Source organism: Suillus paluster (genome assembly GCF_016628075.1).
Source record: "Suillus paluster strain FC165 chromosome Unknown EDB91scaffold_1, whole genome shotgun sequence".
NCBI classification, from domain to species: domain Eukaryota; kingdom Fungi; phylum Basidiomycota; class Agaricomycetes; order Boletales; family Suillaceae; genus Suillus; species Suillus paluster.
Genome location: NW_024537561.1, coordinates 1,519,474 through 1,541,388, shown reverse-complemented (window position 1 = coordinate 1,541,388; position 21,915 = coordinate 1,519,474). Strand labels below are relative to the sequence as shown.

Here is a 21,915-nt window from a genome sequence, read left to right as displayed (position 1 = left end):
AGACAACAATACAAGAAATGAAAGCCCTGACAGGCTGAAGGCCTCAAGCCTCTCCCTCCTCTTTCGTGGCACTCAGACTTCGCTCCCTGCCATGTCGTAGACGGGCCCTTTCCTTGTCGTACTCCTCTCGGAACTTGGCAGCAAGGAAGTTCGGGTGCAAAGCCACACCATTGTGGGGCGCTCTGAATTTTTGTTCAAAACCAGCAATCTTGTCTGCTTGTGACTGCAGATCGAAAAAATGTTTCTGCGCCTGCATCAGAAACAAAGATCCGCGAAGAGACAGGGGAAAAACCAACAGCTTCTTCCGCGCGTTTGGCCTTTGCTTCATCGCGCATCTTGCTCAACTCTTTCCGTCGTTCTTCCTCCTTTTCTTTCCTGTTGAGTCCAGATCGAGGAGTACTGCCGCCAGCCTGCAGAGCAATATAATCATGTAAATGTGCAAAGGCGTTGTCACAGCCCTCTTACCCCTTTAAAGAGTTCAGCGTACACGCTTTTATCTCGCAAATCAAAGTCTGCTGCCCCCATGAGACCCGCTGCCTTACGCTGCTGAGAAGCAGCTGCACCAATCTTCGTCACATCATCGGTCGAAGGTGGTGGCTTGGAGGCGATGGACTGGGATTGAGAGGAAGTAGCAGCTGAGGCAGGTGGTTTGTTCTTCTTAATTGTCGGGAGTTTGCGCTTCTTCAGTTCGGGAGGTGGCAAGGTGGATTGATCAGGTGCGGCAGAAGGATCAACAGCTGACGATGGGTGGGCGGAGGACTCGTTATCCACAAAGAGTTCAGAGGCCTGCAGAGATGGGATGCCAGAAGGAGGGATTTTGCGTTCGTCCTTGATCATAATTTCTTTCTCTTTTTCCTTCTCTTTTCCAGCTTTCGCCTTGCTACCCTTCGTTAACACAGGTTTGGCCTTGGCAGGTTTGCTCTTCGTGGATGACGCCTTTGCTTTTCCACCACGCTTTGGTGCGGTTTCAAGTTCGAAATCGTCGTCCTCGGCATCTGGGAAAGGCTCGTCAAGGAAATCATCCTCTTCCACGAGGTCATCAATGTCGACTTCGGCATCCTCTGCGTCAGAGAACACGACTTGTTTCTTCTTCTTAGCCCCTGTTCCAGAACCCGCTCTCTTTAAACGTTTCGCACTCACATCCGCCTTACTCTTCTTTCGAGCTTGACCGGGAGCCACTGGAGCGGTGGCGGTAAATTGATCGCTAGCATCATGCCCTAGGAAACGCGTTTCTTCATCTGCATCCAGCTCCCCATCAACATCAACATCCATATCATGTTCTACATCATTATGTTCATGAGGGGTCGGTTCTAGTTCTGCAGTACGCGAGCGTTTGACGCGTGGAGGCTCAAACCGGTCTGCAGCAGCATCATCAAATTCTTCTTCATCAGAATCGACGAGACGTCTTTTTGAGGGTCTACGTTTGCTGGTCGAGGCCTGGATTTGATTAGCTTTGAGCGGGTAAATACATGGAAAATGTTCACCTTTGAGTCTGCTGAATCTCTGATGGCGACTCGGGACATCAGAGCTCGAGGTGGCTGTGCTCATAACCAAGTTTGGATTTGTTTGAAGCTTTTGGACAACAAGCACAAACAAACGCGTTAAGTTTGAATGAGCAGGACCAGCAAGTGGGCTTGTAATTGCATCTCGAGGATATTAGGGTACGGACGAAAAGTGGGTTGTTAATAACACTGCTAAGAAAGGTGTGTTATTAACATGTTATTAACATGTTAATAACAGGCACACGGCCGTGGGGGGGTGACATGGTGCTAATAAGTCTATTGACCCCCATAGTCTTTGTGAGTCGCCTTCCGACCTTCTGCTGTTCCTCGCAGATCATTGACTTAGAAGTTTGCAACGCAAATCTTGCAGAGAAGCAAGCTGTTGTCTGACATGGGACTCGAGTGTCTCGCAACGAAGTTTTCAACTTGTTTTCCCTCCCTCTTGCACCAGTCGAGCACTCGAAATGGCTGACATCGTCGACACAAAAGCCTCAGATGATATTCTCATTATTCCTGTATCAGTGCAATCTATTATTCTCCCAGACAAGAATCTGTCTGTCTCGTCATTCCTTCAATTCTCACTCCCGTCAGCTTCAATTACCACTGCTCTGCCATTGCGCAAATACTTTAGCACTGACTCCCCACCTGAGGACAGCTTATATCTCGATTATCTCCGCACGCAGCCGCTTCCCCAGCTTGCGGTTCTGCACAAGCTCCTAGAAGGGGTGCAACATGCAATATCAGGTGGTAGCCGGTCTATTATCTATGCCCATGCCGACATCGAACAACCTTTTCCATTCTGGATTCTGACGTTTTGGCGCCAAGCCTATACTCTCTTGGACGTCCAAAGCAACTGGCGACAGGCGGAAGCCTTCCTCACCAAACATCAACCTAATGAGTCCCAGCACAACCCCACACTCAAAGGACAAACAGCTGCTGATGTTCGTGAAGCTTTCGTTCGCCAGTTCGAGCGCTATGTGAAAGGACAATACCCTTTTGACACAATGATGGATGCTGGTCAGGACGTCCTCTCATACTGGACTCACTTGACGAAGATACCTGAAGGCTCCATACTTGCTGTGAGTTTCAGCCAGTCCTGACTACTCATAACTCAAGCTTTATCTCCAGTGTATCGCAGAAAAAATTTATTCAATCAAGCCCTCATCTGTGCCCGAGGAACGAACAATGTCGGTATTCACGAGGATGAATACACCAGCCAGGAACCGTCAACATGTCCGGACGTTGGTGGACATGACTCAGATTTGACAATGGCATATGTATGATCCAAAGGTCAGTGTCTTATTCAGTGGCCTGTATTGATAACTCATGCCCCTTAGAAAATGGTTGAACGACGGCATCCAGACATTTCATTCTGCGATCTTGACTCCATCATTTCCTCACCCAAACAATCAGCTGCTCGTCGAAGCCACGAAACCACTGGCAGCTATCTATCTGTGGGCACAGATGAGCAGGAAGAAATCCTTGAAGACGAAGAAGGCACTTGGCTCGATGAGACACTAGCGGCTAAACCGGCGGAGGATTCAGCCTTCGACATTGAAGCAGATGCAAACCTTCACGCACTAATTGTCACCAAGGCCTTGTCTGATGAACACGAGGAAAGTCCTATCAACGGCCTGTGTAGCACTCAAGGTGATGCTACGGAGGATGATGCTGACCTAGAAGACATGGACAACGAGTGGGACGAATTTTGGTAGTAGCTGTAGCGAAATTTTCAAATTTTAGGTCACGTGACTGTTAATAACATGTTAATAACATGCTTGTTAATAACCCTACGCATCCTACTTGATTTTTAACATAGGTTAATAACAGTCGGGTGACTTATCGTCCGTACCCTAGAGGATATCATTGGCAAGGTTCTGGTAAGAAATAATTCACGATAGATGCGCTTACCTGGATTGTTATGGCGGAACGTTCATGGGAGGGGAGTACCGTCGCGGTACTTCAGTGTCCAACGACCGTCTCATGTCACTGTACTCGGTGAACAGTACCCAACGGACCACATGACAAACATATCTCCTACAATCGTGTCCAAGCTCCCACTGAAGCTGCACACCCAGCCATCACATCCCCTCAGCACACTCCGAGCACTCATAGAATCACACTTCCCCTCCTACGCCCACCTATCCTCGCTTTCCCCCCTCGTCACTCCTTACCAAAACTTTGATCTGCTGTCTTTCCCAGCAGACCATCCTGGTCGCTCCGTAACAGACAGCTACTATGTAAACAAAGACCTCATGTTGCGCACTCACACCTCTGCACACGAAGTAGACGTGTTTGGACGAGGAGAGACCAAGTGGTTGCTCACTGCAGACGTATACCGGCGCGACGAGATAGATGGGTCGCATTACCCTGTATTTCACCAGACAGAGGGCGCACGCATCGTCTCAGCAAACGCGACAGGCATGAAGGAGATCGAAGAGGACAACGAACGCCTCGCAGCTCATTTGGAACGCTCCAGTATAGAAATTGAAGATGTCCCCCATCTATCACCTACGAATCCTTGTCAACCGGCGCACGACCCAAAGCATACGGAATTAATCGCGAAGAATCTGAAATTGTCCCTGAACAGTCTTATGCTACACTTGTTCGGTGGACGCGTCGGGGCTACCGCACATAACCCGCTTAAAGTGCGGTGGATAGAGGCTACTTTCCCGTGGACGACGCCCAGTTTTGAGGTCGAAGTCTTCTTCCGTGGTAAATGGTTGGAAATTCTCGGCTGTGGAGTCGTCCGGCAGGCAACTCTCGATAACGCAAGTACGTCGATGTTTTAGTATGAACAACCTGACGAATAACGCGTAATTAGATGTTCCCGACAAGCTGGGGTGGGCATTCGGTCTTGGTCTCGAACGGATAGCGATGGTTCTATACTCTATTCCCGATATTCGTCTATTCTGGTCACAGGACCCGCGCTTCCTTTCGCAGTTTAAACAAGGCGAAATCACTACGTTCAAACCGTACTCGAAATACCCGGCATGCTTTAAGGACGTGAGCTTCTGGCTCCCCCAAGGCGAGGCACTTCATGAAAATGATTTCTGCGACCTTGTTCGGGACGTCGCTGGAGATGTAGTGGAGGATGTGAAATTGGTGAGTCTTGTTCTGAACTCAGTGCGACTTGATTTGACGTCCGACAGATCGACAATTTCACTCACCCGAAAACTAACCGCAAGAGCCTTTGCTACAGGATCAATTACCGTTCGATGGACAGGTATGCCCCTGTCTGTTATAGAAGCTTTCTTCTTACCCTTGGTAGATCACTTTCGAACGATGAGGCCAACTCTCTTAATGCCCAGGTCGTTTCCTGTCTGCAAGATCGGTTCGGAGTTGAGATTCGATGAATTAACTGTGCTAAAATAATATCTATCGTGCATGCTATCCACCCACACCGCTCATAGAGGCTTTAGAATGCCTGCTAGCATACTAATTGTCCTCCCAATACCTGCCCTACTCGGCACTGCATACCCATCACCACAAGTGACGAGAGGCCACCTAAACCCCGCTCCGCGGCAATGACGTAGGTTATGATGTCTCCTGCACGACGCCGACCTGCGCTGCTCGCAATAACCGATCCTTGATCATGTACCCGGTTTTCTGGCACTCTAGGATAGTCCCAGGTTCCTTTCCGGGTACGGGAGCCTGATACAACGCTTCATGTACGTTAGGATCAAATTTGTCACCGGTAGGGTCAAACGGTTTGACGTGATACTTGAAGAGCGTGGACAGTAGGAGACGGTGGGTCATGTCGACGCCCTCGTGCAGTTCCTTAAGGTAGGTTTGGACGGATTTTGAGTTGGGTGTTGATGACGAGTCTGGGGATGGAGAATCGGATCGGGCAAGAATATCCTCTGGTACGGACTTGAGGGCGAGTGCGAGAACGTCTACAGTTTCAAGCAAGTCACCAGCAAAGCGAGTGATAGCAAAATCACGTTGCTGTTCTTTTTCACGAGCAGCATTACGTTGCAAGTTCAAAAAGTCTGCTTGCAGATATTGTAACCGACTCTGGGGAGCCATCAAGACGCGTCCAGCGGTCGAGCGGGGATGCTAACCTTTAGGTCTACAGCCTCGGCTTCTTTTGCTTTGAGCGTTTTGAGCAACTCAGCCTCCGGCGTGACTTCTGTCTTGTCTACTTCTGCCTCCTTCATCTCTGCGTCCGCGTTCGACTTTTGCTCTGGAGCTTTGTCATCAGAGTACCGTCGCGTGCCAAGCGCTATTCGCCGACCGTGAGATGCCAGCGCATCTCGTGAGGAACGGCCGATTGCTCGCGACGACAGTGAAGCCGTGCAAGAACGGAATGCCTGGCGAACGTGTGCAGCGTTCATGATAATAAAAAGGTAAAGAGAAGGAGAGAGGTACTGTGACTTATGAACGGAGACAAACGCTTGTAAGCGTCCAAAATTTTCGGAAGGAGAAGGGTCGTGGGAATAACTTACGTGTCTTGGTTCGGCCGGTAATCTGTTCTTCGATTCACGTAGCAAGGGAAAAAGACCATAAAAAATTGGACATGGGGAAGATTGTGTTTATCTCCTGCCTCCCATCTTTTTTCGTGTATCTTTTTTGATTCACTGTCTATCTTTTAGTTACTGTTGCGTATAATTTTGTCGTGGGTGTGCACCCCCAATAACCAAAAGAGGTAACTTGATATAACATTTATTAAGATGCCTCGCCCGCCATTTAGACCTTTCCTTTTATCTTCCTCTTATTCGGTTCGAAATCATTCAAGATCGCTTCTTGTTTCTTTCAACCACTCAATCATGACTGCCTCGATCATCGACGGTACCAGCATAGCCAAGTACGCGATCTATCATACACCTTCATACTGTCCTAACCAAATCACGTGCATTCAGGTCAATCCGCGATGATGTCGCGCAGAAAATCAAAGCGTTCCAAGCCCAATACCCTCGGTTCCAGCCCCAGCTTGTAGTCGTGCAAGCTGGAGAGCGTCCCGATTCAAGCACTTACATCCGCATGAAAGCTAAAGCTGCTGAGGAAGTTGGCATCAAGTTCAATCACGTCAAATTCCCTGAAGCAGCTACGGCTGAAGAGATCATCGAGGTCGTTAAGAAGCTTTCGGATGACGAAACTGTTAGTGGTGTGCTCGTTCAACTGCCTCTTGGACCTCAAGTCGACGCGGACGCTACCCGCGCTGTCACTGAGGCGGTTTCTCCCGAGAAAGATGTTGATGGGTAAGTTGTCTTGATGTGGGAAATCACATTTTCTGAGTTGCTCCTATAGCTTTCATGCATACAATATCGGTCACTTGTCTTCGCGCGCTGCTTCTCCGATGTTCGTTCCTTGTACTCCAGCAGCTGTCATTCGTCTGCTGGAGAGTACAGGCGTGTCCATCGCCGGTTCAACCGCAGTCGTGCTTGGTCGCAGCGATATCGTAGGAAACCCCGTGGCTGCACTCCTGAGAAGTCGCGACGCGACTGTCACGCAATGCCACAGTCGGACTAGGAACATCGAACAGATCGTCAGTTTCATTCGTGTGATTATCAGATATCAAAACTTTCTCACACTCACTTGTAGGTCAGACAAGCTGATATCGTGGTGGCTGCTATCGGCCAGTCAGAGTACGTCAAAGGGTCGTGGGTGAAACCCGGCGCTGTCGTTATCGACGTTGGCATCAACTTCATTCCAGGTATGATTTTGGTCTTGGCATGCGATTCCGGTTATTTATATGAATACCCTTTAGACGCTACTAAGAAGTCGGGTCAGCGCTTGGTTGGCGATGTCGATTATGATGAGGCGTTTACTGTGGCCTCGCATATCACACCCGTCCCAGGAGGTGTGGGCCCGATGACCGTCGCTTTGCTCATGGAGAATGTATACAACTCTGCTGTCCGTCTCTGGCAAAAGGCTCGGGAACGCAAGATCAAACCCCTGGCACTTGACATCAAGGAAAAAGTACCCAGCGACATCGAGATCGCTATGGCCCAGACCCCGAAGCCCGTCACTCAGCTTGCAAAGGAGATGGGACTCCTCCCAGATGAACTTGAAAGCTATGGCAAGTTCAAGGCCAAGGTCGAGCTCAGCGTCTTGGACCGCTTGGCACACCGCAAAGATGGGAAATACATCGTCATTGCTGGGTAGGCATCACTGGAACGCGTTTTGTTGTTTGACATTGACATATTTTACAGTATCACGCCCACTCCTCTAGGTGAGGGCAAGTCCACGACTACCATTGGTCTTGCTCAGGCACTGGGCGCACATCTTGGACGTCCCGCATTCGCCTGTGTGCGTCAACCCTCTCAAGGACCAACATTCGGTATCAAAGGTGGCGCTGCTGGAGGAGGTTACAGTCAAGTAATTCCTATGGATGAGGTAGGCCGTCTTTCTCTTTATACCTTGTCTTCCTAATGTTATTTGCTCAGTTCAACCTTCATTTGACTGGTGACATTCATGCTGTCACGGCTGCCAACAACTTGTTAGGTAGGCTCACTGGACTTTTTCTGACACTCAATCTCTGACATTGAACATAGCTGCTGCTCTTGATGCTCGTCTGTTCCATGAGAAGACTCAGTCTGACAAGGTCTGTAAGGTTTGAAAACTGGCCGTTACACATGCTCAGTTTCTGCAGGCTCTCTTCAGCCGTCTTGTCCCCACCAAGAAGGGCAAGCGTGAGTTCGCGCCCCTGATGCTCAAACGCTTGAAGAAGCTTGGTATCGACAAGACCAACCCCAACGACCTGACGCCTGAGGAAGTCAACCACTTTGCTCGCCTTGATATCGACCCCGAGACTATCACCTGGAACCGTGTCCTCGACACAAACGACCGTTTCCTGCGCAAAGTCACGCTCGGCCGTAACCCCACGGAGAAAGGCCACGAGCGTGAGGCTGGGTTCGACATCGCTGTTGCTAGTGAATGCATGGCCGTGCTGGCGTTGACTACTGATCTCGCGGACATGCGCGAGAAGCTTGGCAACATGGTCGTCGCAACGAGCAAGCGTGGAGAGGCTATCACTGCCGATGACATTGGTGTTGGAGGTGCACTTGCTGTTCTCATGAAGGATACGGTGAAGCCCAACTTGATGCAAACGCTCGAGGGTACCCCTGTTTTCGTTCACGCCGGTCCTTTCGCCAACATCGCCCATGGAAACTCTTCTATCCTTGCCGATCGCATCGCTCTCAAACTTGCAGGAACTGAGGAGGGTGACTCTTCTGACCGTGTTGGCTACGTGCTGACTGAGGGTGGTTTCGGTGCTGACATGGGAATGGAGAAATTTTGCAACATTAAATGCCGTGTTAGCGGCCTCAAGCCTGATGCTACCGTCATCGTTGCTACTACTCGTGCACTCAAGATGCACGGTGGTGGACCTGAGGTGACCCCTGGCAAGCCTTTGGCTGATACCTACACCAAGGAGGATCTTGTCACCCTCAAGGAGGGTTGCCAGAACCTCGCTAGACACATCGAGAACTCCAAGAAGTTCGGTGTCAAGGTCATCATTGCTATCAACCAATTTGCGTTCGTGTTGTATCCTTTTTTGCATGAGCGTTTGCTGACTTTGGCGTAGTTCTGATACCCCTGCGGAACTTGAGCTCATCCGCCAAGAGGCTCTCGCTGCAGGTGCCGATGCTGCGATAGTGAGCAACCACTGGGCAGAAGGTGGTGCTGGTGCACTTGCCCTTGCCGAGGCAGTCGTTGCAACTTGCGAAGGAGAATCAGGCTTCAAATTCCTCTACGACCTCAACCTCCCCATCGCCCAAAAGATCGAGATAATCTGCAAGGAGATATACCGCGCCGCTGGTATTGAGCTCAGCGAGCACGCCAGCAAGCAGCTAGAAACCTATACTCGTCAAGGCTACGGCAACCTCCCTAGTAAGTCCCCGTCCCCAGGCCTGTGGAGTTATTTCTGACCTTCATTCAGTTTGCATGGCCAAGACCCAATATTCGTTCTCTCATGACCCGTCCCTGAAAAATGCTCCTTCTGGCTTCACAGTTCCCATTCGTGAAGTGCGCCTATCTGCTGGAGCTGGCTTCCTATACCCTATCCTCGGAGACATGCAAACCATGCCAGGACTTGGCACAAGGCCAGGTGAGTGATAAGGTGTGCTTTCTCCAAATCTATCTCACGAGAAACCACACAGGATTCTGGGAAGTCGGACTTGACCCACAAACTGGGCGTGTCGTTGGATTGTTCTAGACGCTTTGCTCTCGCGCTCTCAACCATCGCGATAAGGTACATAATGGTCATCTTCATCAAATTTCGCAGCTTCCACGCTGGAGGCCCCGTCTCAACACGGAGCTGTTTGCCGTTCAACACGTGCATACATTGGTCGTCCGTTGAGGTGTTGTAGACTTGGGTTGCGTCTGTATTTAAGGCGGTGGAGGGTGCTGGCACGCCGGGATAGTGCTCTTCAGGACTGCTTAGACGGTCTTGTTGGGCGTTACATGTACCATGCGTTAAATAGCTACCCACATGTATTCATGATGTTATCGCTACGACTGATCTACGGATTACCCACGACCTTTGACCCCTTTCCACCTGGAAGTCTTGCCCTGAGAATGGACTGTGAGTTGGAAGGCCAAGGGAACGTGGGTAGGGCGGTGGTGGCGAGGCTGCCGCTCTGTTGGTCGTAGGTGATCACGTCATATGCGGCATCTACATCCCTGGTATACGTGTTGCCTTTGAGATCGACGTATGAAAAAGTGTTGTTACTGGTTCCGTTGCCAGTATTTCCAGTGGTTGATATGGTGAAGTAACCCGCTGCAATATGGATGAATACATGTTCCCCGCAGAAGAAGAGATCGTACCTGTCTGCTGGCGCTCGCTAATTACAGATCCCAAGATGAATGGCGCAGGGACAACCTGGCGGTTATATGAGTGGTCAAACGTGGTATAAACTTGAGGCACAAATGGTCAGCCGTGCAATGCAGGTTCAGTTGAACGAAACTTGCATGATTCCTCGGTATTAGTAAGGACCAGGTATGTCATGTTGATGTACAGCGGATAGTCGAAGTTGTCAGTAAGGACTGAGACTCCGTTGTGAGTTGAGGTGACTGAGCCGGAGGAAGTCTGCGCGACGTTCTGGGATGAATGCATTGAGTGATGAGCAATTTATTGGGGACAGCAGTAGGTCCTGACCTGAGTATTTGTGTTGTTGAGATAATACTGCGTGTTTGTGAAGTCCAAGTTCTGCTGAAAAACAACATTATTTGTCGTCCCACTACCGCTGACGACGGTGGATTCGATTCTGAGGGAGCGCTGAGCCTTGACTGTGATATTGACATCCGTGCCGCCGATGCTCGCTGTTGTCTCCGTTATTGCGTAGGGCTGGACATCGTATGTCGTGATTTTTCCCGTTGTGGGTTTACCAGACGGGTCCGTGACCACCTGCATGAGGCCGGAAACATACCAGTTCTGGTTGAGAGTGTGGTTCGCTTCTGCAGAGGCGACGTCCAAAGTGACAGTATGAGGGAGGCCATCAGCGAACACCGGTGCAAATGGTGTGAGATCAAGGAAGTAAGTAGGAAGGTCGATTGCACCATATGATGTTATTGGCCTGTGATCCACATGGTTGAAAGACACACAGGGAAATCAATGGACCTTACCTCCAAACTGAGGGATTTATACCGCCGGTGAAGATGACGGCATACGGAAAGGCTACGCCAGCGACTTGACCATCCACAAGGAGACGAACCTCACGGAATGGTCCTCCACCATATGTTGTGCCAGGTGGAAGATACCCGAGATATTCGTCGGCTGTGTTGTAGTACTTGAGAGAAGAATCAATATGACTTCCAGTCATCCATGACAAACTGTCTCTCACCCAGAATTCCTCAGCGCCATTGCCAGACGCATAGAGCTCAGCGTAGATTTCGACGGTGTTTTGCGGGAGCGTCACATTGAGCTGATAGGGTTTACTTGATGCGATACTATGATATGCATAGGGAAAGGCGTACAGAAAAAGCAGGTGGGACTGAAGCCTCGTTGCCAGTGTTATTCAGCATCGTAGATATCGGCACGATCATGTTAGATTGTCCAGCAGTAGGGCATTCCCCGGACGATGCGTAGAAAGTCGCATAAAGGGTAGCTGAACATAACTTAGCATGGCATTGCCTGCGACGAAATGAAAACACGCGTACTCGCATACTGTCCATTCAGATCGGACGTCACAACGTTGTCAAGCTCGAGAATGAAAGTTCCGTCCTTGGCAAAGAGAGGTATGTAGCGAGTGACATCTTTCGTGTAAGTCCAAATGATACCGTCTTCAGTGGGCTCCGGAGTTGAAGTGCGCCAGACTACCACGTTAAATATCAAAATTGGCGCGTGACCCTTGGCAGAACATACTTTCGGTGTTCTGGAACGTGAAGATTCCAAGGCGGTCATACTGGGTCCCATTTGATGTCACTGTGAAGTTGAGTGTTACTGCTGCCCAGGAACCGACCGCGCCGCAATCGGTTGGTGGACTATATGGAGTCCGAGTCGGATGAAAACCGACATGAAACGCGAACAGACACCTACGTGTACTCTACGATCTCTGGACTGGAGTGGAATGTTAGCCAAACAAATTTTCACTAGTCATAAACTGACTGACTTTCCGTACGAGTTCCCAAATGTGCGCCTAGTATGAGGCAATAGGTTTGAAGCCCATGAATGCTTCGAAGTGATTTACTCACTCGAGAATCATCGTCGTGCATGTTTGCGCATTGTTGGGAACTGGAGGCGGCTCAGCGACTTGGAAATCGACTAGCACCTGGGCACTGGAAAGCGCGGCAAGCAGTACACCTGCCAGTGGTGCGAATACTCTAATATTCGACAGCATTAGTTGCCACTGTAGTAGTAGGAGGGGGAGTGGGAAGTGGGCACACTCCGTGAGGACAAAACATGATGCTATTCATCAAGGATTTCACATCTTCGCGCGATGAACTTCCCTTGGAAGAAGCTGCTGATTTGAAGAAGTGATCACGCGTTGCAATGTGACGGCACAAGGTAAGATTACTTAACGTCCAATGAGTCGGAAGCCGAAGTTCACAGTGTCCAAGTGCTGCATGCGAGCAACATGCGAGTACCGGGTCCGGGGGGCCGCCCTTGGCTAAATTAGAATGGAATAAAATTAAGCGTGAGTATAAACTTCTAAAAATGTCAGTATATAGTGTTTCCGGTAAGTATTGAAGGTTATTCCTGTGGCTGAACGGATACTTTGAAATGGTGAGCTGCCTCATCCCTGTTGAATTCATACCACTACTATGACCACCCAAAGCAGCTCGACTACCTTCACGAATCCTCCAAACTATACTTTCACTTCTCATCGTCTCAATAGAATTCTACATAATTCCACAAAGCAACCTATCGTTCTCGTAGCATGCGGTTCCTTCAACCCCATCACATATCATCATCTCCGAATGTTCGAAATGGCCAATGACTTTGTTCGGCAGAACACGGATTTTGAGATTGTTGGTAGTTATCTCAGTCCAGTCAGCGAGGAGTACGAGAAACCTGGTTTGGTTCGCGCTCATCACCGGTACGTACGGGCTTATGGGCTGCGCGATCATATCTTATAAATGCTTATTGATACATGAAATAGGGTTAAAATGTGCACCCTTGCTACGGAGCAGGAGTCATCAGGGCTAATGGTAGATTCGTGGGAAGCATTCCAGAATTATCAGCGCACGGCTGTCGTCCTCGACCACTTTGATTACGAGATCAACACGATTCTCGGCGGGGTATCCACCCGAGATGGTGAACATCGGGATGTTCGGATCATGCTTCTTGCCGGTTCCGACCTGATCAGCACTATGTCTGAGCCCGGTGTTTGGTCTCATAATGATGTCAGTTATACTTGGGTTTCGCATGTGGTCCACGCTAATGCGCTGATCCTTAGCTTGATCGTATACTTGGACGCTATGGCACGTTTGTCATTGAGCGCACAGGATCAAGCATGGATCAAGCGACTGACAGCTTGGCACGCTGGCGGAACAGCATCTATCCCATCCCCCAATTGGTCCAGAACGATGTTTCCTCCACGAAAGTTCGGCTGTTCTTTCGTCGGGGTCTCTCAGTTCAATACCTCATCCCAGCTGCTGTTATTGAATATATAAAGCAGAACCGTCTATACCTAGACGACGGGTCTGGCCTGGAGAAAGACAAAGGGAAGGACAAGGAGAGTGGAGATGCCGAAACTAGCCTTCGAGACAGCGGATGCCTACAATCCTAACTGGCTTCCATACGATACCTCGGAACGTTGATTTATTCTAGAAGAAGATGTATGTATCCACAGATGCTAACGGTGGCGCAGTTGGTGGTCTTAGCTCCGGCAGCCAAGTACTGTACCAACTGATACGCTCGCTGAGCGCATGACGACCGACTTCACTGCTTGGTCCAAATGCTGTGCCGCAAGCGCTTCGCTCTTTTTGTCTTCTAAATTTACCCCCTGCTTAAGCTTACCAAACCTATGACGCTAATATGAAATTGAGACAACACGTTCCCATCCGAACCTGAATATCTATCTAAGTTTGTCGATTGGCACGGATACTTTGCACTGGACAGGGGACCCTGGACACGAAACACAGGTCTATGCGGAACGCTTAACAATCGAACAATCGAAGGACCCTTGATCCGGCGAGTGCGGCTCGTCGGAGTGGAGTGGCAGCAGTTCGAGTTTAGGGACTTGAGATATCGAGTGTGTTGTCCAAAAATTCCCCATGGACGGATTGGAGATGGATGCCAGTCTGGATAGCTATGATGTGCATCGATCTTCAAAACAACTGGAGGCATATAAATAAATTGAACAAACATGTAGGATATCTAGAGGACGCGTGTGTATTAGAATTCGTGATTGAATACATCGCTCTCGCCCTGCGATGCGGCAGCATGGTCATTCTCCCCCGCTGCGTGCCCATTGCCTTGTCTCCCAGATCCGTACGCTTCACCAGCTGGATCTTCTGGCACCTCCAAATCAGCAGCCGATCCAGTTCCGCGTGAGTAGTTTGACTCTAGATCACCACCATCGCCAACTGTGGAGCGATTCTTTGACTTCTTCTTTCGTTTCTTATTCTCGGGGGCAGTATATGCATCCTCCGTTCTCGCCCACCTATCTTTCTTCTTTTTCTTCTTCCGCCCTGGAGCATCTCCCGCACCAGGAAGTGTGTCATTGAAGTTGGCAGGGTATTTCCAACGAGTACTTCCAGATTCGGCTGAACGCAGGCTACCTTCGCGTTCGGGATTGTAGAATGACTCATCACCATCTTTCCACAGAGCACCGCCATTGCCTGGTTTAGTGGAGGAATCCTGTGTTGTTGAGCGACTCGGCGCCATTTGGCCTTCCTCCAGTGGCTGTTCGTCTAGGGCGGAGTGTGGATTACGGTCGTTGTATCTCCCTGCCCACTGGGAACGCTGTTCATGACGCTTGATGGTTGAAGTATCAACAAGGCCATATCGTTGGGCCCATTTGGGGGTACGACGGTGATTCTTATTATTTCGAATATTCTGAGAATTAGGAGACGTCAGCATTCTAATACGCAGAGAACCATAGGCTAGCATTCTACCTGGATGTAAAAGTTGTGTGCGTGTCCTGAGATAAGGGAGTTACTTATATGCAATCAGAATATTGTCATAGCGCATACCTGGAATATATCCGCATATCGTGAGTAGAAGGTTCAGCCAGAAGTCCTTCCCGATACCGAACCTCGCTGCCACAGCTATATTCAAATCACGGTCAGGACTCTGCAATATCATTCCTCAAGGTCACAAAAATACACACCCAATGGGGGGAAGAGAGTCCCCATAATAAAGAGTACGACATTCCAAACATGGTATCGCTTGACCTTTGGTCTCGCGGGTTTGTTAGTTTGTGCAGCAGGCATAATGCTCGCCGTAATCGCGGTTCATGAAACGAAGGAAGTGTGAAGCACAGTCTTTGTACCGCTTGTGAGTTTGCTGGCTCCTCCACAAGGGGAAATGCCACGTGAACAAATGCCGTTACCTAAACAAGTGTATCATGTTCAAGCCCCGTCCGTCATTGGACATCAAACGTTAACCTCGACCATTCATACCGTGCTCATCGTCCAGCGCGACGTGTACATACTTCGGTAGGTAATTTAATTGTTAGATTGTTAGCCTAGTATCAACTTAATCTTTGACAGGAATCACATCTCGACTTGTTTTACCAGGTCCGCGCTCGCAAGCTGGAGGCACCTCCAGTTCTATTATGGACCGTGACGAAAACGAACCGGTCCTCGACCTCTCAGATGTCGTACATGATGAACCTTTGGGCTCAGACGAGGAAGATCTCCATAGTGGAGATGAGCTCGACGTGATAGGCACCCAACACGCCCCTTCCGCGTTCTCTAATCCATCACACCATCCGCATTCCCCTCATGACGACGTGCCCCTTTCCCTAGACCCCTCGGTACCTCCAGAGCACTTCTCCGTGGAAATGCTGGAGCGCGAAATCGCTACTCTTCTTCACCAGAATGCGACAGCTGCATCAGCTGCACTCCTGAGTGCTGCCGCGCAGCAGCGCCAGGCGCAAACCGAGCAAGACCACGATCTCTCCGGTCCGGAATCTACTCCATATGGCACACCGAAGGCCAGTGAGACTGCAACTGTTGGTGATGCTATTTCAGGTCTTGGTCTTAATCTTCGCAGCATCACTGCCATGTTGCAAGCAGCCCACGCACAGGCTTCTTCCAATGGGCGCCTTGCTGAGTCCTCAGAGTGCCACGATGCGGAGCTTGAGCATAATCCGCGTACGACGCGCACTGCCCCTGCGTTTCATTCTCTGACGGCTGGCGATGCTGATGATTACGTTGCGGATGATGCTCGAGACCGTGGCGCTCAGGACTTGGACCTCCTTTACACCGCAGAGGAAATACGGAATGACGAACATACTGACGACCGAAACGGGAGTGATGCTAGATGTTCACCACAACACAAACCTCGGACGGATGAATCAGATCCCCACCAAAGCGTGCCTGGAGAGTTCAATGATATCAGTGACATATTGAATCACCTTTCAGCACACTTCGACACCGAACCAGAAACAGATCCGACTCACGGGCATCTCCAAGCACCATCGACTGAAAGCACCTCCCCCATATCTCGTTCCCTTACCACCCCTGCCCAATCACCCGTTCGTTCTAGCCAACCTCTATCCAGTCCATCGCGCCCCACCCCACAGCCCATTGCCTCTACATCAACGACATCAAGAAGGTCTCCCGAAAGCAAGAAGTCGAAGAAGGGGAAGGATAAAGATAAAGATAAGGAGCAAAATGCTGAAAAGGAGAAGACAGTAAACGTACACGCATGTGAAGAGCCTCTGTGTCGCAAGACATTCACCCGGAGGAGCGATCTCGCAAGACACATGCGGATCCACACCGGCGAGCGCCCGTTTGTTTGTAATCACGGCGGATGCGGAAAGACGTTCATTCAGGTTTGTATTATTTATCAGATTACACGCAGTTACACAGTAGCTTACAACGTTTGTGACGCAGCGATCTGCATTACACGTTCATCAACGGGTACACACGGGCGAGAAACCACATTCTTGCGAATATCCAGGGTGTGGAAAGACCTTTGGAGACTCTAGTAGTCTCGCACGGCACCGCCGGACGCACACAGGAAAACGACCATACAAATGTGAAGATCCCGAGTGCGAGAAAACGTTTACACGCCGCACGACGCTCACCCAGCATATGCGAACTCACGATCCAACATGGGAACCAGATCCTAATATGTGGGTATCCAAGCTGAATGTCGTATTCACATACACTGATTGGATGATGCAGAAAATACAATTTCAAAGCTAAAAAGCAAAAGGTTTCGGACACAGCGGATGATCTTGAGCTGGAAGAATCAGTGCGCACTATTTCTGCACTATTCTCGCAGACGGGGGGCGTTACAACCCGGTCCCTGGAGACTGGTTCCCCGGGGGACCCACTTGAAGCTAGAGTGGCGAGTATCAGTGCAGAGATCGCTGCTGCCATTGCACAGGCTTCTTCTCGAGCGTTGGACGAGGACGAAGATGAGATGGAAGAAGAAGAAGGAGTTGATGATGATGATGGATGGTGTTCTGGGCATGAGATCGGGAGACCTGAGAGCATAGTGCCCAATACGAGCGGGATCAGGGGCGGTGGTGATGGTGACAGTGGTGGTGGGAAGGGTATAGGTGTGGAAGACAACGATGAGGACAGCGACACTTTTCCTATCCCACTACGGACACGCAAGGGTAAGGAACCGGTTTCTCTAGTAGGAATCAAGAGAAAACGATGACCATCCTGTCGTCCGTGTGTTGTATTCTGACTTTACCTATCTGCTGTATAATCACAGGGAATTCATTCACGTTCGGAGAGTGAGGTTTCCGAGCCGTACCGGACTCAGAGAGCTGTGACTGTGAGAACAATCAGCTAGATCTTGATAAGGTCCACAAGGAAGCGCATTCATCACTTACTTATTGGACGAGTCCGTTTCCATCCGTAACAGTCAGGGAAATATAACGCTTAAGTATTGTGAAACATTTCCATGTTTCCTTGCCGCTCTTCACAACACCTTTCCTAGAACTACAATGGCGTCAGAACAACCCCCTAGCACTGATATCATCACCTTAAGCAGGTGAGCATGGATATGTCCCGGTAGAGGGCGCAGCCAGATACTGACGCTTTGCAGACATGTGCTGCACGACCAGCTGAGACTGGGAACAGCAGCTACGGGAGATCTTACCCTCTTGCTCATCGCTATCCAAGTGACTAGCAAGTTCATCGCGACAAATGTACGAAAAGCCCGGCTCATCAACCTGTATGTTATGCACACTTTTATTTGGAACACCCCTGATATCGCGACCAGTGTCGGCCTTGCTGGCGAGACCAATGTCCAAGGCGAGGAGCAGAAAAAGCTCGATGTTCTATCCAATGATATCATGGTTAACGCCCTGCGGGCGTCTGGAAAGACCGCGGTCTTGGTCTCGGAAGAACTTGACAATGCTATCATCATCGAGGAACGAAACAAGGGCAAGTACTGCGTAGTATTTGACCCCCTTGACGGCAGTAGCAACATCGATGCTGGTGTCAACATCGGAACCATCTTCGGCATTTACGCTGTGGTGCGTCTTTCTCAGATCGGTATCTCTATCATCCTCATCAGCTTTGCAGAGACCAGACTCTAGTGGAACAATAGAAGATGTGCTCAGACCAGGGAGTGAGATGGTCGCTGCCGGATACACTATGTCAGTTGCTCACATAACTACCTTTCCAAATGTCCTCACACTCGTCTAGGTATGGTTCCTCAGCAAACTTGGTTCTCTCCACTGGGTCAGGGTGTCAACGGCTATACCCTGGACGCAGCTCTAGGAGAGTTTATCCTCACTCACCCTGACGTATGAAATTGACTCCTATGTAACCCGGTGGCGTTCCTAATGATTCTCCCCAGATAAAAATACCTCCTCGTGGCAAAATTTACTCCTTCAATGAGGGCAACTCGATGTATTTTTATCCTCCGGTGACCAACTACCTGAACTCGATCAAGTATCCGAAGACTGGTTCTCCTTACTCTGCTCGCTACATCGGGTCCATGGTTGCAGATGTGCACAGGACATTGCTATATGGAGGGATTTTCGGCTACCCTGACGATAAGAAGAGCAAATCTGGAAAGTTGCGGTTATTGTACGAGGCATTCCCCATGGCCTTCCTGACCGAACAAGTAAGTATCTCCACCGGTAAACTTCTGGATAGCTCAATACTTACCATATCGCGCAAGGCTGGAGGAGTCGCGACTACTGGTACGAAGCGCATCCTTGACATTGTTCCAAAGAGCATACATGAGCGGTGCTCTGTGTTCCTTGGGAGCCGGGACGATGTGCAGGACCTTATGAAATTCTATGAGAATGCATAATCAAGCTTATTGATAGAGCGATATGCTATTGTATTGAAGTATGTTCTATTCAATGTAATTGTATGAGCCTGCTTCATCACTGCGTGGTTTGTGTGTCAACAGCTTCGACACTTTGTACAGCATGAGCTTGGAAATTAGAGTGCTTGGAAACCTGCCTTCTGAGCACTGGTTCGAGGAACCTGTTTTTTGACAGCTGAGTTCTTTCTATCAAGAGTGCTGGCCTTCAATGCTCAGGGAAACTTAACGACGTAAACATGCAGGGCTGAGAGGGCATGTTCCTAATATGATCAACTTGTACATCACTTTTGGCTGACGATTTAAATCCTTAAAGTCTTCGATCTTCGAATTGTACGAGACTTCGAATGTCATTTGACGCGATATTTGCGTCATAGCACGCGCAATTACTGTGGTTGGGTTAATGTGCATGTCGCGTACGAGAATCTAAGAAGAATCCTCGACAAGGCTCAAGCGATATTGAATTGTTTAATTCTAGCGACGAACCTTCGAACTCATTTACATAATGATGCATACTGTTCTCTAGATCTGGCATCCCATGGGGATCGTACACATTCTCTATTTTGAACGATTTTGTTGCTGAAACATGACCTGAGACCCTGGAAAGTCGGAATCCCGTCTTGCTTGAGCATTAAGCCGCGGCGGCTGGACTTCAACGTTTCAACTTTGAAGCGCTGTCCGCTGAAGTCGGTTCGTGGAATCGGATTACCGGCGCCGATCAGTTTTTTGATGGGTTCCTAGATTAAATCACGAGTATTGCGCTGTCAGCCAACTGTCAGCTGCCAATAAAACCAACTTTACTTATCGGATTAGTCAGTTTCTTGTCAACGGCTTAGTGAGCACGCAATAAGTACTAAAAATCTTATCAGTCTGTTCTTTGATTACACCCCGTCGTCGCCATCCTCAGTACTACTGTCCTGACCCAATAGCACACAATAAAGCTCACGCCATCTTGACTCATGACGCTAAACTTGCAGGGACTCAACCTCATTCACAGTGCACCTCAGAATGATTCTCATGACCCACTAGCATCCCCACCTTTCCCCGATTTCTCAGCCCACCTTGACTTGTGGACAAACCTTGCTTTTGAAACTGATGAGCCTCTTGCTCACAGCAAGGGAAAGAGAAAATTGGTCGAAGACTCGGAAGAAGATTCTGCTGCTTCTCCGTTAGGTCTCCCCACCCACGACGGCCATGAAAACGTCGTACACCCTCCAAACACTACCATTATCCCCCATTCGGATGATGCGCCGTCATTTGATCTGAACGCGTTATTGGCTGGATTTGGGATTGACCCATTCCTACCACTACCTTCAGCGCCGGCACCCACAGAGAATGTAGCATCCGCGCCTTCGCTTGCACAACTCCTTGCCTTGCATACTGCTCAAGGAGGAACTTACTCGGTGCCTCCCCCTCCCCCTGTTGTGCAGGCTCAGCCTGCTCCACCTGCTACTAAGCGAGCTCGTACTGCCAAAAGCTCTGGTTCTAGTCCTACGTTTACAGAGACACCCGAACCCTTATCCCCGTCCTCACCCACTGGGGAAGATGATTGCACCAGTCCTGTCACCGCTGCAGAAGACAAACGTCGCCGCAATACGGCAGCTAGCGCACGGTTCAGGTTGAAGAAGAAGGAACGGGAAGTTGCCCTTGAGAAACGCGCAAAGGAGCTTGAAGAACGTGTGACTGAGCTGGAACGGGAGTGCGAGGGTCTCCGTCGAGAGAATGGCTGGCTGAAGGGGCTTGTTGTGGGTGTTACGGGTGCCGGTGCCGGTGCCTCCAAATAGGAGGTCAAATGACGGCGTCGCGCTGCTGAGCGATAGTCTCTATCAGACAGAACGCTCTCGGCGTCTGGCGCCGGAGACTTCTTGCCATATCCCTCCGCGAGGTGATCGAGAGATATTGTTTATGATCTGGTACTCGGAGTTTGGCCTTCTATCACGCAACAGGGGTTTATGACGATGAAGCATTTTGAGTACGAGGGTGGTGGGCACCGTCAAGTATTTCAACCAGATGTATTTTTATCGATAACTTTCCAGCAGCTCTGATTTTTCTCGGTTTTCCTCTGCAGACTGAGGCTTTCATGAGCTTGAGATTCGTGTTGTCCGTGAGGGTGCCATTTCGCTTCAAATGTATATCCCCTAATTTGCAGGCAGCCGGGTTCTTATCATGCCAAGCTGAACTCAAGCATGGTTCTGACATGCGTGGTTTATGCTCTTGGGAATCGCGATAGGATGATTTATCTTGTATCACATGAGTCCCTTATAGTATGGACTGTGTGTAACCTCGGTACATGAAATTATAATTGTTTGACTATCGTGTTACGGTGGTATGGTATTCCCCATTCAGTAAACTGGTCCGTGCGCAGGATCTGTTTTATATAAAAGGAGTCTCTCGACGAATTGAATCCTTACCACTCTGGCCTTTTGGCTTAGATCAAGTGTAGTATCTGTTCTTAATAGTTTAACCACTATTATGAGGGCACCGCCCTCATTCTTTGGTTATCAAATTTTTGCCGCCCTTGTTCCTTGAGCTCTGCTTGCAACTCGATGGGCATGA

At 49.6% G+C, this 21,915-nt stretch overlaps 12 protein-coding genes across 12 annotated transcripts; 8 read left to right on the top strand and 4 right to left on the bottom strand.

Moving 5' to 3' along the window:
* Nucleotides 1-43: 43 nt before the first annotated feature.
* On the bottom strand, nt 44-1,523 carry EDB91DRAFT_1241823 (uncharacterized protein; the record flags this gene model as incomplete). Its single annotated transcript, XM_041322123.1, has 4 exons — nt 44-244; nt 297-410; nt 466-1,437; nt 1,485-1,523. 4 exons carry the CDS (start codon nt 1,521-1,523, stop codon nt 44-46), a joined length of 1,326 nt encoding a protein of 441 aa, XP_041184605.1.
* Nucleotides 1,524-1,958: 435 nt separating this feature from the next.
* On the top strand, nt 1,959-2,447 carry EDB91DRAFT_1094310 (uncharacterized protein; the record flags this gene model as incomplete). Its single annotated transcript, XM_041316874.1, has 1 exon — nt 1,959-2,447. A coding segment is annotated over exon 1 (393 nt), but the record flags the coding sequence as incomplete, so codon positions are not given.
* Nucleotides 2,448-2,475: 28 nt separating this feature from the next.
* On the top strand, nt 2,476-2,860 carry EDB91DRAFT_1094306 (uncharacterized protein). Its single transcript, XM_041316873.1, has 2 exons — nt 2,476-2,581; nt 2,631-2,860. Exons 1-2 carry the CDS (start codon nt 2,507-2,509, stop codon nt 2,766-2,768), a joined length of 213 nt encoding a protein of 70 aa, XP_041184603.1. The 5' UTR covers nt 2,476-2,506; the 3' UTR covers nt 2,769-2,860.
* Nucleotides 2,861-3,080: 220 nt separating this feature from the next.
* Nucleotides 3,081-5,165, top strand: EDB91DRAFT_35193 (uncharacterized protein). The gene is made up of 4 exons (XM_041326969.1): nt 3,081-4,277; nt 4,327-4,607; nt 4,655-4,728; nt 4,774-5,165. The coding sequence occupies exons 1-4, from the start codon at nt 3,404-3,406 to the stop codon at nt 4,856-4,858; spliced, it is 1,314 nt and encodes a 437-aa protein (XP_041184602.1). The 5' UTR covers nt 3,081-3,403; the 3' UTR covers nt 4,859-5,165.
* On the bottom strand, nt 5,040-5,839 carry EDB91DRAFT_1041837 (GrpE-domain-containing protein; the record flags this gene model as incomplete). Its single annotated transcript, XM_041312958.1, has 2 exons — nt 5,040-5,519; nt 5,567-5,839. The coding sequence occupies 2 exons, from the start codon at nt 5,837-5,839 to the stop codon at nt 5,040-5,042; spliced, it is 753 nt and encodes a 250-aa protein (XP_041184601.1).
* A 127-nt stretch (nt 5,840-5,966) lies between these two features.
* EDB91DRAFT_34849 (formate--tetrahydrofolate ligase-domain-containing protein) lies at nt 5,967-9,784 on the top strand. The gene is made up of 12 exons (XM_041326964.1): nt 5,967-6,309; nt 6,365-6,703; nt 6,753-6,990; nt 7,047-7,158; nt 7,213-7,606; nt 7,658-7,841; nt 7,892-7,949; nt 8,000-8,049; nt 8,098-8,981; nt 9,031-9,335; nt 9,385-9,552; nt 9,605-9,784. The coding sequence occupies exons 1-12, from the start codon at nt 6,176-6,178 to the stop codon at nt 9,658-9,660; spliced, it is 2,922 nt and encodes a 973-aa protein (XP_041184600.1). The 5' UTR covers nt 5,967-6,175; the 3' UTR covers nt 9,661-9,784.
* Nucleotides 9,785-9,967: 183 nt separating this feature from the next.
* EDB91DRAFT_1041852 (peptide N-acetyl-beta-D-glucosaminyl asparaginase amidase A-domain-containing protein) lies at nt 9,968-12,283 on the bottom strand (the record flags this gene model as incomplete). Its single annotated transcript, XM_041312960.1, has 12 exons — nt 9,968-10,224; nt 10,272-10,361; nt 10,407-10,545; nt 10,603-11,020; nt 11,070-11,233; nt 11,288-11,368; nt 11,421-11,551; nt 11,604-11,759; nt 11,809-11,927; nt 11,983-12,003; nt 12,056-12,082; nt 12,138-12,283. 12 exons carry the CDS (start codon nt 12,281-12,283, stop codon nt 9,968-9,970), a joined length of 1,749 nt encoding a protein of 582 aa, XP_041184599.1.
* A 365-nt stretch (nt 12,284-12,648) lies between these two features.
* EDB91DRAFT_1094293 (uncharacterized protein) lies at nt 12,649-13,983 on the top strand. Its single transcript, XM_041316872.1, has 3 exons — nt 12,649-12,982; nt 13,046-13,289; nt 13,343-13,983. The coding sequence occupies exons 1-3, from the start codon at nt 12,708-12,710 to the stop codon at nt 13,673-13,675; spliced, it is 852 nt and encodes a 283-aa protein (XP_041184598.1). The 5' UTR covers nt 12,649-12,707; the 3' UTR covers nt 13,676-13,983.
* On the bottom strand, nt 13,984-15,412 carry EDB91DRAFT_1094291 (uncharacterized protein). The gene is made up of 5 exons (XM_041316871.1): nt 15,221-15,412; nt 15,084-15,158; nt 15,006-15,031; nt 14,255-14,946; nt 13,984-14,197 (listed from the first exon to the last, which is right to left on the bottom strand). The coding sequence occupies exons 1-4, from the start codon at nt 15,321-15,323 to the stop codon at nt 14,284-14,286; spliced, it is 867 nt and encodes a 288-aa protein (XP_041184597.1). The 5' UTR covers nt 15,324-15,412; the 3' UTR covers nt 13,984-14,197; nt 14,255-14,283.
* A 65-nt stretch (nt 15,413-15,477) lies between these two features.
* EDB91DRAFT_1094287 (uncharacterized protein) lies at nt 15,478-17,832 on the top strand. The gene is made up of 4 exons (XM_041316870.1): nt 15,478-15,548; nt 15,603-16,891; nt 16,953-17,194; nt 17,247-17,832. The coding sequence occupies exons 2-4, from the start codon at nt 15,668-15,670 to the stop codon at nt 17,728-17,730; spliced, it is 1,950 nt and encodes a 649-aa protein (XP_041184596.1). The 5' UTR covers nt 15,478-15,548; nt 15,603-15,667; the 3' UTR covers nt 17,731-17,832.
* Nucleotides 17,833-18,022: 190 nt separating this feature from the next.
* On the top strand, nt 18,023-19,344 carry EDB91DRAFT_1233498 (fructose-1,6-bisphosphatase class 1/Sedoheputulose-1,7-bisphosphatase; the record flags this gene model as incomplete). Its single annotated transcript, XM_041321107.1, is given in 8 exon segments — nt 18,023-18,069; nt 18,124-18,252; nt 18,301-18,556; nt 18,606-18,679; nt 18,729-18,750; nt 18,770-18,829; nt 18,883-19,152; nt 19,210-19,344. 8 exon segments carry the CDS (start codon nt 18,023-18,025, stop codon nt 19,342-19,344), a joined length of 993 nt encoding a protein of 330 aa, XP_041184595.1.
* An 821-nt stretch (nt 19,345-20,165) lies between these two features.
* Nucleotides 20,166-21,291, top strand: EDB91DRAFT_34691 (uncharacterized protein). Its single transcript, XM_041326960.1, has one exon. It carries the CDS (start codon nt 20,319-20,321, stop codon nt 21,141-21,143), a length of 825 nt encoding a protein of 274 aa, XP_041184594.1. The 5' UTR covers nt 20,166-20,318; the 3' UTR covers nt 21,144-21,291.
* Nucleotides 21,292-21,915: the final 624 nt, after the last annotated feature.